The following is a 14,115-nucleotide window of genomic DNA, read 5'->3' on the forward strand; positions in this document are numbered from 1 at the left end:
TAACTGATTTTATAGCACTTTCTCCTTGAGAATGGGATTACTAGATGCATTATTTACTTGATTTTTAAGTGTTTTATTTTATTTTATTTTAATCAGTCCAATCTAGCTAATGGCGGACAGTTTAATGTTAATCTACCCAGAGTGTCTAAAAACATTTAGACCTTAGAAAGTTTTGTTTTTGCTTGGTACTTATTCACTTATTTTCTTAATTTTTGTTTTCTTTTCATATTCTAAAATTTTTAATTTTTGTTTTAGATTATTGGTCCTTATGTTCTAATAGCTAAGCTTCTGTTACTGTTTTTAATGTTCATGTTTATCAGCGATTTTCTGATACATATGCTTATTTTCCCTAGGGATGATGCTTATAGGGACATACAGTCAGTGGAAGAGTCTTAGGGTGGAGGCTTTTAGTCACTTAATGACCATTCTTCATCTCTGAAAATAATTCCTAAGGTTTGGTCCTCACCCTTCCCCTCAGGAAGGATTTAGATGAGTTCCAGGGATTTACAGAAGAAAAGGGTAGGGAGCAACTGCTCCAGGTTATGTAGTTCGTATATATTTCTCCCTTACCTTCCCCAAGGTATTGGTGACTTTTATGCTGCCCTCCGGACTCCTGGACCAGCACTCTATTCACTGTTGGTTTTGGGTAGACATTGTCCCAAGACAATGCCAGAGGAAAACCAGAGCTAAAGCACAGCAGTTGCCTCTTCTCCCTTCCACAGACTCCTCTTGACGCCTCTTGCCTCAGGCCAACTCACTACCCTACAGAAAGCAGATTAAAACGGGGTTTCATACAATGTTCTCCATGTTCCCTTAGTTGTTTTCCTGCATTTACCTATCTTAGGGCAAGAGAACTCAGTATTCATGCTGGGATAGTATCTTGGTGGGAATCAGGGGAAATTTAATTTGTATAGCATTGTTTTTCATAAATTTACAATTTTAGCCCGCTGGAATTTTTGTCAGTTTCTTAGGCACTTCTAAGGGCCTCATAACACTTCTTAGATGAGTTACCAATTATAATTTAGTTCCAATTATAATCATTTATTGGAAAAATTCTTGTACTTAATTTCACTTTGAGCAAATTCTATCTTTAAAACTTAAAAAAACCAAAAAACCCTTTCCACCATTTACTGAACCCTCACAAAAAGTGTTAAGCATTTTTATATTCACTATCATATCATCCTCACATATAGACTATATGAGTTTGATATTTTCCCCGTTTTTACAGACAAGGCATTAGAGTTGCAGAGAGGTTAAGTCATTTGCTCAAAGACACTCAGTAATTTCTTTGTCATGAATCATGTCCTCAGAAATCACATTAGTCTATTATAAAGTTGTGGTTGTTGAGCACTTGAGAGTGGCTAGTCTCAATTGAGATGTGTTGTAAATATAGAAGACATTTCAGACTTTGAAGGCTTAATATACAAAAAATGAAATATTTCATTTTATCGATCAGGTCTTTTTAAAAAATATATATTTTATTGATTTTTTACAGAGAGGAAGGGAGAGGGAGAGAGAGTTAGAAACATTGATGAGAGAGAAACATCGATCAGCTGCCTCCTGCACACTCCCCACTGGAGATGTACCCGCAACCAAGGTACATACATGCCCTTGACCGGAACCTAACCTGGGACCCTTGAGTCCGCAGGCTGACGTTCTATCCACTGAGCCAAACTAGCCAGGGCTTGATCATGTCTTGAAATGAAAATATTTTGGCTATATTGGATTCAGTGGAATAAAAAATGCTCAATGTATTTATTTTTTACTTTTTATTATAGCTACTGAAATTTAAAAATTACATATATGGCTTATATTTCTATTGGATAGTACCAGTCTAGAGCCTTCCTTATTGATATGGCAGCTTTCTTTTTAAAGAGTATAAAGCTCACAGTAAATCTATCTTACTTTTGTTTGTGACTTGCAGGCACTTTAAAGAGGAGGAGACCTCCACAGCCCATTCAACAACCCCCGCGTCAGAGGCCCCGGGAGAGTTATCAAATGGGACACATGAGACGTTAACTGCAGCTTTTGCCTTGGTTCTTCCTAGTGCCTACAATGGGAAACTTCACTCCAAAGAGACACCTATTAAGTCATCCCCAAACTAAACCCTCACAAATAACAGTTGAAGAAAAAAATGGCAAGAGATCATGTCCTCAGACCAGGTGGAATTACTTAAAATTTAAAGCCTGAAAATTCCAATTTGGGGGTGGGGGGTGGAAAAGGAACCCAGTTTTCTTATGGACAGATATTTTTAACCTAATGGCACAAAATCTTAGAATATTATTGTGTGCCCTGTGTTCCCTGTTCTTCGTTGCTGCATTTTCTTCACATGCAGGCAAACTTGGCTCTCTATAAACTTTTATCACAAATTGAAATATATATATATATATATATTTTTCAACTGCCAGTCAAGGCTAGGAGGCTCGACCACCTCAACATTGGAGACATCACTTGCCAATGTACATACCTTGTTATATCAGACATGTATTTCTTACGTACACTGTACTTCTGTGTGCAATTGTAAACAGAAATTGCAATATGGATGTTTCTTTGTATTATAAAATTTTTCTGCTCTTAATGAAAAATTACTGTTTAATTGACATACTCAGGATAACAGAATGGTGGTATTCAGTGGTCCAGGATTCTGTAATGCTTTACACAGGTAGTTTTGAAATGAGAATCAATTTACCCTTTTCTTATGATGGAGTTGGTTCTGATATTCATTTTGTCTTTATCCAATGGCTGCTAAGAGCACATGAGTGACTATGCTGAAGAACACAGTTGTGTTGTGCAAACTGGACATATGCAGCATACTACTTCAGAGTTAGTTCTTTATGTAAGTGTCTGATTTCTGCTTATTTTAAACTTTCTAATTCAATTCCATTTTTGAATTAATAGGTGACATTTTATTCATGATTCAGTAGAAATTATGTCAATGAAATGATTCTTTTTATAACCTCTTATTTGTGTTTCCATATATCTAAAGTATGCTAATTATGCTTTTGATTTTTGTCTGATCTGGAAAAGAAAAGCTGTGTCTTTCTTTTATCAAAATATTTGAACAATTTTTTCTGTATATCATCACTGACCATTGGTAACCACTAAAGAAGAGTGATTTGCTCAACTAGTAAATTGTAGATAGGCCTTCTGACATTTTTTCCCCCCCTAAAATACTTTAACAGCAGTGGAGGTGAAACAGCACAATGTCCCATTCAAAAATTATTTTTTAAACAGATGTAAATAATTGGCTTTTTAAAGAAAGAAAGCAAAAGCATTTAATGTATTAACAGGCTTATTGCTATGCAGATATGGAAGGGGGCATTACAAGAATATTTTAAGCTTGTGACATATTTATTGCTTCTGTTTTCCAACTACATCACTTAAATTAGACATAAATAGCTATGATTTTCCTGGCTTCATGTAGGAGGCAAATTTAGGGAAAGTTGAAAAAATTTGTGTTTTGGCTTCTTTTTTTCCTTTTTTTCTTAAGAGTATAAGGTTTACACAATCATTCTCATAATGTGACGCAAGCCAGCAAGGCCAAAAATGCTAGAGAAAATAATGGGATCTCTTCCTTGTAAACTTGTACAGTACGTGGTGACTTTTTTCAAAATACAGCCTTTTGTACATGATTTAGAGACAAATTTTGTACATGAAACCCCAGATAGACTATAAATAATTCTAAACAAACAAGTAGGTAGATATGTATGTAATTGCTTTTAAATCATTTAAATGCCTTTGTTTTTGGACTGTGCAAAGGTTGGAAGTGGGTTTGCATTTCTAAAATGGTGACTTTTATTCTGCAAAGGTTCTTAGTAACTTCTTGAGTGTGGTAGACTTTGGAACATGTACATTTTTTGCTTGTAATGTTATCCTGTGGTGAGGTTTTGGCAGGTATACACTGCCCTGTTTTATTTTGAGTCTAAGTTAAATGTTTTCTGAAAAGAGATACATGCACTGAACTCTCCACGGCAGATCAAGATGTGGTAAAACAAAAGGATCAAGACAAATAAGATCTAATACTACTGTCAGTTTAATGTCCACTGTGTTTTATACAGTATCTTTTTGTTCACTTTGGAAATTTTTACTAAAAATTGCAAAAAATAAAGTATTGTGAAAAGATGTAAGGTTTTTTGAAACTTGAAATGCATTAATAAATAGACTTGATGAAATCAACTTGAAGGTTCCATTCTCTTGAACTCTGAGAACTATCAAAAGAAGCTTCCTACTAGGCAACTTCTTCCTAAATGAAAGAGATGGTTAAGTAGAAAGAGGGTTGTCTCTTTCCACACAAGTATAGATATCTTTACTTCTAGTTAGGAGTCCATGTAAAAAATTTTGATTAGGTATCTTTGTATTTATACATTGAACATTTTTAAAACACTGAAATAATCTCAATTGCTTCACATTATTGCTAGTCACTACTCATTTGTGTTTAAAAGTGTTCTTGATGGAAGAGCTGGCATTTTGGAAACTGGTCTTATTGACATTAAGTCTTCACTTAACTTGGTCCATAGATTCTGCAACTTAAAGCAAAATGATGTATAATGAAACCAGTTTTATCAGAGGTTAATTGACATAAACTAGACTTAAGTTCCTACAACATCTCATCAAAGTTATAGTGAAATGTTGAAGAAACGATGTTATTTGAGAACCTACTATACCAATGTATATTTTGCAAAGTTTGCTAAGTACCTAATTTTTAAAAAAAACCTAGTTTAGTAGATATATTTAAAATTTTTGAATCTCATTTTTCTGCTTTGTCAAATTCATAGCAAATAAGGAGAGACTTGACATTTCAGTCTTATCTAGAAAAAGAATTATAAGTCCACAATCCTTTTTTTTTTTAAAATTGAGGCCAGTTATAAGTAAGTAGTATTTGTTAAATGAATAAACATGCCCTACTTTTTAGTTACTTTAATTTAGAAACATTAAAATGTATATTATGTTTAGTTTTGTTTGTTCATGAAACTGTCAATATTGATTAATTCAGATGATTGCAAATTTGTTTTTACTTAAAATTGAATGCTTAGATTTTATTTAGAATTTTTTCCAGTTTTCTAAATTCAGGCAACAACTTACAAGTAAAGTCAGCAGTAAAGTCAGTTATTACAGTTTCTGGACTTAGTGATCCTTGTAATATCAGGCAATATCATATAGTTTGGTAAAGGACTTCTTTAAGGGAAAGACAAACTTTATCTGATCAGTTTTGTTTTCTGGGGTGTCTTCAGCACTTTGTGGTTGGGAACTTTATTTTTGTCATATTCACAGATTAGTGAAAACTGAAGATTTCTCCAAGTTGAGCAAACTACTCCTCTTAAATCCTTACATCTGTTTCTATGGTCTGTACATTTTAAGACCTAATGATTATTATTTCTTTAAGGATGGGATTAGTGTCCTTGGCAGCTGTGCAATTGTGGGTGCTTGTTCTTGAGAAGGCTTTTAATTTCTTGTTATTTCTTCTTTAAAAACTGTATTTATTGGGGTGACTTTGGTTTGCAAAATCATACAGGTTTTACGTGTGTACTCAATAAAACATCACCTGCACACTGCATTGTGTGCCCACTATCCCAGGCAAAGTCTCTTTCAGTCCCCATTCCCCACCCCCACTTGTCTCCCTCATCAACCCCCCCTCCTTCCTTTCCCTCTGGCTATCTCACCACACTGTTGTCTGTGTGCCTGTGTTATATATTTATGTGTGTGTTTTTTTGGTTAATCCCTTTAATTGAAAGTCTAAGAGAGTCACTGTACTAAGAGCATTATAAAACTGGACAGCCATTTTCAGTGGTATAAGAGGGAATGTTCATGATCCAGATTTACAGGATCAGGTCTCCCAAAACTAGAAAGCAAGTTGGGTATAGTTTTAAACAGCTACCAGAGACAGTTCATCTGTAGAGAAGTCATTAAAGTTGTAAGAAATTATGGTTTCCATAAAACCATGTTTGATTTCTAAGTAACTAAACAGATGATCACAGGGCTCAGCTCAGTTTCAGCATTTCTGGTTTTATGTTCTTGATTAAAAACAACTTCCATTTGAATCTCTTTTTCCATTTATTACCAGTTTAGTTTTGCATTATTGTTTCTGTATCCAGCACTTTGTATTATTAGCATACAAGTGTGTTCTGTACTGTTATATTGTGTGTCTTAGATATATACATGTATGCACTATTTTCAGTAGAAATTTGTATGTTTTATAGCTGATAAGCTCTTTAGAGTGTTTTCTCTTATAAAAAAGCAATAAGATGATAGGTAAAAATGGAGGGTTCAGCAAAATGTTTATTAACCTCTGCTCTTTCTTAAAATTTCCACTATAATCATAGCAATTGGAGAAAGAAAAAAGCATAATCCAACAAGGACAAGGAGTATTGGAGAAAAGAACAAAATGGAACTGGAAAGCAGTTAGAAGAGTAGTATTTGACTTGGCAGACAGACCCAGGGATGCCAAATTCTAAACCAGCAGTGGCAACATGAGAACAGCCATTGCACTAAGATTTTGGAATATAGCCTTCAATATACTTTTCTATGCATGTGGCTAAAGGCATAATATGCATACTTTTGTGATCCACCTTTCTTGTTTAACAATACATTGGTATCTACATTTTAATGACTAAATACTTCATTCTGTGAATGCATTGTACATTTAAAAATTAACCAATTTCTTGTTGTTTGGACATTTGGGCTTTTAGATTGTTCATTATTTTAAACAATCCTAGAGGGGAAATCCTAAGCCTAATAATTAATTTCTAAAAATGTAATTGTTGGGTTAAAGGTGTTTTTTTTTAATATATTTTATTGATTTTTTACAGAGAGGAAGGGAGAGAGATAGTCAGAAACATCGATGAGAAACATCGATCAGCTGTCTCCTGCACACCTCCTACTGGGGATGTGCCCACAACCCAGGTACATGCCCTTGACCGGAATCCAACCTGGGACCTTTCAGTCTGCAGGCCGACGCTTCATCCACTGAGCCAAACCGGTTTCAGCAATTGTTGGGTTAAAGGTTTTTAACGGTCATTGATAAAAATTATGACATTGTCTTCCAGCTGAATGTACCAAGTTATGCTCCTTCCATTACTATGTAAGAATACTTCCACCATTAGCATATTGTCATATAGGTAACATTTTTCTTTAAAATGTGAGGGCTCCATGCTTAAAAATTCACGGGTACACACCACATGAATTTATTAGAAACAAAAGTAGAAGACTCCTCCTTAATTGACTTTATTAGCTTTGGACATCTTTGGATGAAGGCTAATTCCAGATCTAGGGAAAGGAATACCCAAGAAGAGCCTAGAAAACACTATCATCAGAAAGCAAGGAAGCCATTAGATTCAAATAAAAGAGATTCAGGAGCCACCTTGATGTTCCCACTAGCCAAAGCTGAGATAATTTTAGCATCAGTAAGGATAATATCTGCAAGAGATTGAAGCTCCTACTTTACTCCATGAGTTACTAATGATAGTTCACAAAATCATAGTTACCTTTGGAGTATGCTCTTAAATATCCTAGCTGATAAGTTGAAGAGTGATAGATTATCACCATTTTCTCCTCCAACAATGATTGGATTCAGACAATGGTCACCAGTGACTTCTAATAACTTCAAAGAGATAGGAGTCTTAACATTTTGTGCCTCCTAATGGAAATACACCACTTACGAAGCAGTCCTGCCAAAAGTCAAATCTGATTCTGACCAAGCCTCTGAATCTAATCACCTCTTTACTAGAAATATAGGATAGAAATATAGGAAACAAAGGAACATGTTAAATGATGCAATTCACAGGGATTTAATAGGAAAAGTCCAGACTGGAAAACTGCAGGACGAGTGACCCTGTTTCTTCAACAATGGGATTACAAAGGAAAAAAGATACATTAAAAGAGACTTGAGAGATATATCTACCAATATAATTTATAGACTTACTTGGATCCTGATTTGAACAAACAATAAAAAAAAAGACCATTGGGGAAATAGGAAAACTAACAATGTTTGATGATTGTAAGGATTTTTACAGTTATTTTTAGGTGTGGTGATGGTTACATTTTTAAAAGCCCTTTTTAGAGATGCAAATGCTTAAAATGATATGTTATTTAGGGTTTACTTAGAAATAATGAAGGAGTTGGAGTTGGGGAGTGTGTTGGAATATAATTGAAACAAGATTGACATGAGTTGATAATTGTTAAAGTTGGGTGATGGGTACTTGGGGATTCATTATACTATTTTCTCTCCCAGTGTTTATATTGGAAAGGTTTTTTAAAAATGTGAATAAGATTCATTTAGAAATTCATTCATTACTGTTTTTATTCTAGCAATAATTCATGATAATGGCCTATATTCATAATGATTTTTATAATGATTTTTTAGTGGAATTAAACTTGAACTAGCCAAGTTAATTAATTATATTCTGTTCCAGTTATAAGGAATGATTAATTGATTTTAACTGCTAGGGTGAATGCTTGAAACTATCAGTCGCTCAGCAGTTTTCGCAGGCAGGCCATTAGCTCTCTCCTTGCTCACTGGTTATTGGGGGGATTGCTAGCTATTTAAAGAAAATGTTTATTTTCTGTTAAAACATGTCAGGGAGTGTGATCAGGTTATTCACATGTAACCTGGGTGTCCCTTATTAGAATAAATGTTAAGTAGCTCAGTACAGTAAACCAGATTATGCTCTTGCTGAAATGATCATGATCCCTGGAGGTGGAAATCTCTCTTTAAAAAGACACCTTATGTGATCTCAGGATAGAGGAATTAGAATAATTTGCTATAGCGTAGGTTGTCTTATATAAAAAGTGCTTTCATTGCATAAGTTTTAGAAAACATTTTGGAAAAGTGAAGGCTATTTGGTAATATGAAAAAATTAAGCCATCATTTTTCATTCTAAGTATATATATTATTAGCCTTTATATTTCTAAACACAAATCAGTTTTTATAAATTAAGGTGTCAATATGTTGTGATTAATTTATCATTATTTAGTTTTGTGATTAAGTGAATTGTCCTAGTAACCATTTTATCCCCTTCTCCCTTGAAATCCTATAGGCTGTATGGAATTTTTTGGCTCCTATGGCATGCATGTGCTGATTTGCATGGACTGGTTACCTCAGTTATTCATTGGACAGATATTTCTCTTTTTTTAAAATATATTTTATTGATCTTTTACAGAGAGGAAGGGAGAGGGATAGTTAGAAACATCGATGAGAGAGAAACATCGATCAGCTGCCTCCTGCACACCCTCCACTGGGGATGTGCCCGCAACCAAGGTACATGCCCTTGACCGGAATAGAACCTGGGACCCTTCAGTCTGCAGATCAATGCTCTATCCACTGAGCCAAAGCGGTTAGGGCTGGACAGATATTTCTTAAGCACTTGGCTGTGCCAGCACCTCTGCTAGATGATAGGAATACAATAGTGAACTGAACAATATCCCTGCCCTGTGAAGCTTATGGTCATTAATCAAAGAATTGTGAACACATGTGCAATTGTGACCACGATAAATGCTATGATGGGAGCTTTTGGGGATCCATGCACATCATGCTGGGATGGGACTGAAGGAGGAGATGGGACCTAGTTGGGCAGGGCAAGGAATGTTTCCCCATGGAAGTAACGCTTGAGCCCAAATCTGAAGAATTAAAAGATATTAAATAGTCCAGCCAGCGTGGCTCAGTGGTTGAGCATCGGCCCATGAACCTGGAGGTCACGGTTTGATTCCCGGTCAGGGCACATACCTGGGTTATGGGCTTGATCCTTAGTAAAAGGCGTGCAAGAGGCATCGGATTGAAGTTTCTCCCTCATTGATGTTTATTTCTCTATCCCTCTCCCTTTCTCTCTGTAAAATCAATAAAAATATATATTTTTTAAAAAGAGGTTAAATAGGGTTTTAAATCCTGATCTTATTATATATAAGCCTAGCCTTTGTGTATTTCTAAAAAGATTTTTCATTTTTGCCTAGTACTATGTTTACTGAAGAGCTGGCTTCTACTGTGGCAGATATTACAACCATATACTGAGAATGAGGACATTAAACCTCCTACCAACTGAGTGAAGGGTGCCTCTGATATGCTCTCTGGCATTCTGCACATCTTTGTCATAGCACATTCCACATTGCAATGTAATCCTGCCTCGTGTAAACCACGCTCTTGAAAGAATCATCTGTTCTCAGTGGCCACTTCAATTTTCGTTCACATCAACTGCATCTTGTACTGACAGCGCCCAGGGAATGAATGTAATCCATGCCCTTGGGGAGCTCATAGTTTGGTGGAAAGAAAGAGCCCAACAATTATAATGCAGGATTTGTGCTGTGAAAGATACAAACACAGGGTATCTAGGAGCTCAGAGGACATGCATATGTGAGCCAAGACTTCCCCAAGGATCTAGGCTCGAGCTGAGGCTTAGAGTTTTTGTAAAAGTTTGCTGTAATGAACTTGCTTTAACAAAAATCTTGTCCAGTCCAAACTTCCTGTCCCAAGCTTTTAGAAATAGTGACATTTCAGGGCAGTTCCCTGACCACGTGTCATGCCAGTGGGAATGCTTTTCCCTCTGCCCCTCCCTCTTGGTTCTACAGGACTGCACTTCATTACTGTTTCCTTGGACTTGGTTATAGTAAGTGTTCAATAAACATTGGTGTTTTAATAAAGGCGGTGTGTTTTGTAAATAGGCAATGAAGCTAATTTCACAAGATAAGCTCAAAAGTTAGTCTCGTCATAACGTTATCAGCACCCACACTTCCGACATCTCTGGTTCTAAATCCTCTTGGCAGAGCAGCCTCCACCCCTCACTCCCCGGGAGGAATTTTCTTTCAAAATCTAACATGCACTTTTATTTATAGAACATGAAATGTGCGCACCATGTTTTGCGCAAATGGGAAAAGCACAGCTTAGCTTTGGAATGTGTAAGTAACAAATTATAACTTGGCAGAGGAAGTGGATTCAGAAAGCTCGACTTGGAAGTTAAATTTGGAGGTCCTCGTTCTTTGTGTGTGTGGACAAGCGTTTTCTTTAGCTAATTATCTATGGCATTCAACGATTTCATAATGGAAAGTGGAAGTTAGCCATTTTGTAGGTGGTATTTTCCTGCAGGGAACCTCCTGATCAGTATTTTTGTACAAAGTTTTTCCACAAAATTCTAGTTCCTTAGGTTTATAAACAAATATTCAGGGGGAAAAAAAGTTGGGAATAGGTATGGATTCCAGAGTCAAATAGAAATGCTGAGTTAAAATCAAACAGGTTTTTGCTTTTTTCATTTATTGATGTGTTTGTTTTTCAAATGAGGTACTTAGTTTAGTAATACTGACCATGATCTGTAAAATGGCCTTCCATGCTCCCAAACTAGTGAACTTGTGTTATTTCCTCCGCTAGAGAGCCTGGGGTCTGCAAAAACATTTTGGGAATTGCTGCTTAGAGGGCGGGTGCTTCTGCAGGGTCCCCGGCCAGGAACAGGTTCTCCGTGCCTATGGGATTCTCACTGGGCTTGGAGCACTGACGGAGCGTGGGTGGCAGAGCTTCAGAGGGCAGGCCAGGAACCTCCTTCACTCTCCCGGACAGCACTGATTCTGTGCTGCTCCACACAGCCGCCTGGGCCAGGGGGCTCCCTTTGTTGGTCTTGTACTCCAGACTGAAGAATGTTGAGTCCATACCTCTTATACGGAAATGTTTATAAAGTATACAAATGTATTATTGCACTACTAGTATATTTTAAAATATGCAAACATTTTAAGGATGGTATAAAAATGAATGGAAGTTATATTTCCCCCCATACTCCAGTGGGTCACTTCGCATACACCTGGGTGTGTGCACAACCCACCTTGTAACTCTGGCTTTAAGAGAGATTTACTTAAGCAAAGCAGTGATCACCTCCCCCGCAGTCCTGGGTTAGGTGTGCTTTCCAGTGGGACACGGTAGCTGTTGGAGAATGCCCACCACCTCCACTTACTCACTTCTAAAGGAAGGCTAAGGTTTAGAAAGTGGAAGAGCAAGTAGTAATAAACATGTATGGTCCGATTTCTTGTGTGCGAAATTTTAAGTTTGTGAAAATACAAATAATGTCTAGATTGATACATTGACCACTTATTTCTGAGCATTGGAAGAATTAAGGGTCTTGGGAAAGGAAGAGTATTTTTAACTTTCTATACTGCTTGAATTTTTTATGAACTCAGGTTCTTTTTATAATAAATAACTTTTAAAGTCACTAAGTACATCGTGATGTCAAGTGCATTGTAAATGTTGATTGTTGACGCTGGACTAATGGGAAGATTGGGCTTCATTATACTATTTCTACTTTTATGTCTATTTGAATATTTCTATAATAAAATATTAAAAATAAATAAAGATAAGTGCATTGCCATGAAAGAGTCTATGGGAACACACCATGTAGTTAAGTGGTTACATTGGGAGTTGGAGGAGAGTTGGGGAGGAGAACTTTGGGATCCTTTCCTCTGATAGGTTCTGTGAGCATCTGTTGCTTTTATAAAGGGAAGAGAAATCAAGTAAACACACACGGCAGAGCCCCATGGCAAAGAGTTTCAAATGTAGACGGGAGTATGAAACACTTGTTTGACTTCCCAGATTCTTGTTAGTTTCTTTTCTTTTTTTTTTAAATCCTCACCTGAGGATATTTTTCCATTGATTTTTTTAATTTTTATTTCTTTTTTAGAGAAAGTGGAAGAGACAGGGAAAGACAGAGAGAAGCATCTATGTAAGAGAAACACATCGACTGGCTGTCTCCTGCACAAGCCCTGACCAGGGCCCAGGCCGGGGAGGAGCCTGCAACTGAGGTACGTGTCCTTGACCGGAATCAAACCTGGGACCCTTCAGTCCTTAGGCCTATACTATCCATTGAGCCAAAATGACTAGGGCCTGAGGGAATATATAAAATAAATGTGCAAGCCAAGAGTGTTTAATGTATAGGGCTCAGCTGTTCCATAATAAGATCTGAGGATTGTTTTGTAAGAGGATTCTTTAACCTCTTATATAATAAAAGAGGTGAAACTCCAAGGCAAAGCCAAATGCCTCCACACATCCCAGCAGCTCTAGGGAGAGCTCAGCTAGTGGTCTGCCATGCAGGATTTGCACTTGTTAGCTAGTTATCAGGCTCCGAAATATGACAGTGCCTTAAAGTAGAGGCCTAATTACAGCTCTCACATGCGGTCCAAGACAATTAATATGTAAAGGGCAAGGGCATTTTCTGCTGCCGACTGCCTTGCTAGCTGTATTTATGGGCTTATAGAATATACTAGAGACCTGATGCATGAAATTCATGCAAGAGTAGGCCTGCCCCCGCCACCGGCACCAGCTTCCCTCTGGCACCTGGGACCTGAGCTTCCCTTGCAGCCCTGGCTTCATTTGGAAGGTCGTCCAGAAGGATGTCCGGTCTAATTAGCATATTATGCTTTTATTATTATAGATGAGGGAAATGATGGCTCATTAACTGTGTGACTTTGTAAAAGTTAGTTAAGCTCTAGGTACCTCATCTGTGAAAGAAAGATAATACTATTTGCCACCTCAGGGACTGTGATGAGGACTAAATGAGAATGTTTGTAAGGAACCTTGCATATAGTAGTGAGCACTCAAATGCCAGCATTCTCATTTCCACGTGAAAGGCTGCTCGCTGAACTGAGAACATTTAGCTTGTGAGCAGGTGTTCCCTGATTTTGAAGTGTCTTCTCCACAGCCATGTGGTTAGGGATGATTGGTGTTTGGTTGTCTCATTTCCTGTGCCAAGATTAGGAATGGGCATGGAACCTGATCTGGCCAATAACATAAGAAGGGGTTTTACTTTTCTTTTTATGAATGTTGTCATGTCTCATTGTGCTGCCTGGAACCACAGCAGCCAACACCAAGGATGGCCAAGCAGAGCAAAGAAAAGACGCATCATCTTAGACCCAGCCTACCTTGGGACTTCTTTTTTGTGATATTAAAGACAAATTTTTGAAAATTTAAACCAGCCCTAGCTGGTTTGGCTCAGTGGATAGAGTGTCAGCCTGCGGACTGAAGGGTCCTGGGTTCAATTCTGGTGAAGGGCACATACCTAGGTTGCAGGCTCGATCCCTGGCCCTGGTCAGGGCCAGTGCAGGAGGCAACCAATTAATGTGTTTCTCTCTTTCTGACTTTCCCTGTCCCTTCCACTC

At 37.2% G+C, this 14,115-nt stretch overlaps 1 protein-coding gene across 6 annotated transcripts in view; it reads left to right on the plus strand.

The window, feature by feature from the left end:
* The window catches only part of ADAM10 (ADAM metallopeptidase domain 10), a 164,176-nt gene extending 160,000 nt beyond the window's left edge, over positions 1-4,176 (plus strand). For 5 of the 6 annotated variants that reach the window (XM_006765226.2, XM_015564962.1, XM_015564965.1 and 2 more), the window contains one exon: positions 1,925-4,176. In XM_006765226.2, coding sequence (XP_006765289.1) covers positions 1,925-2,019 — 95 coding nt within the window. In that variant the 3' untranslated portion in view covers positions 2,020-4,176. The remainder of the gene's footprint in view (positions 1-1,924) is intronic. The other variant, XR_001514089.1, reaches the window with a different exon arrangement.
* Positions 4,177-14,115: the final 9,939 nt, after the last annotated feature.

This window comes from Myotis davidii, unplaced genomic scaffold, assembly GCF_000327345.1.
Source record: "Myotis davidii unplaced genomic scaffold, ASM32734v1 scaffold441, whole genome shotgun sequence".
Classification (NCBI taxonomy): domain Eukaryota; kingdom Metazoa; phylum Chordata; class Mammalia; order Chiroptera; family Vespertilionidae; genus Myotis; species Myotis davidii.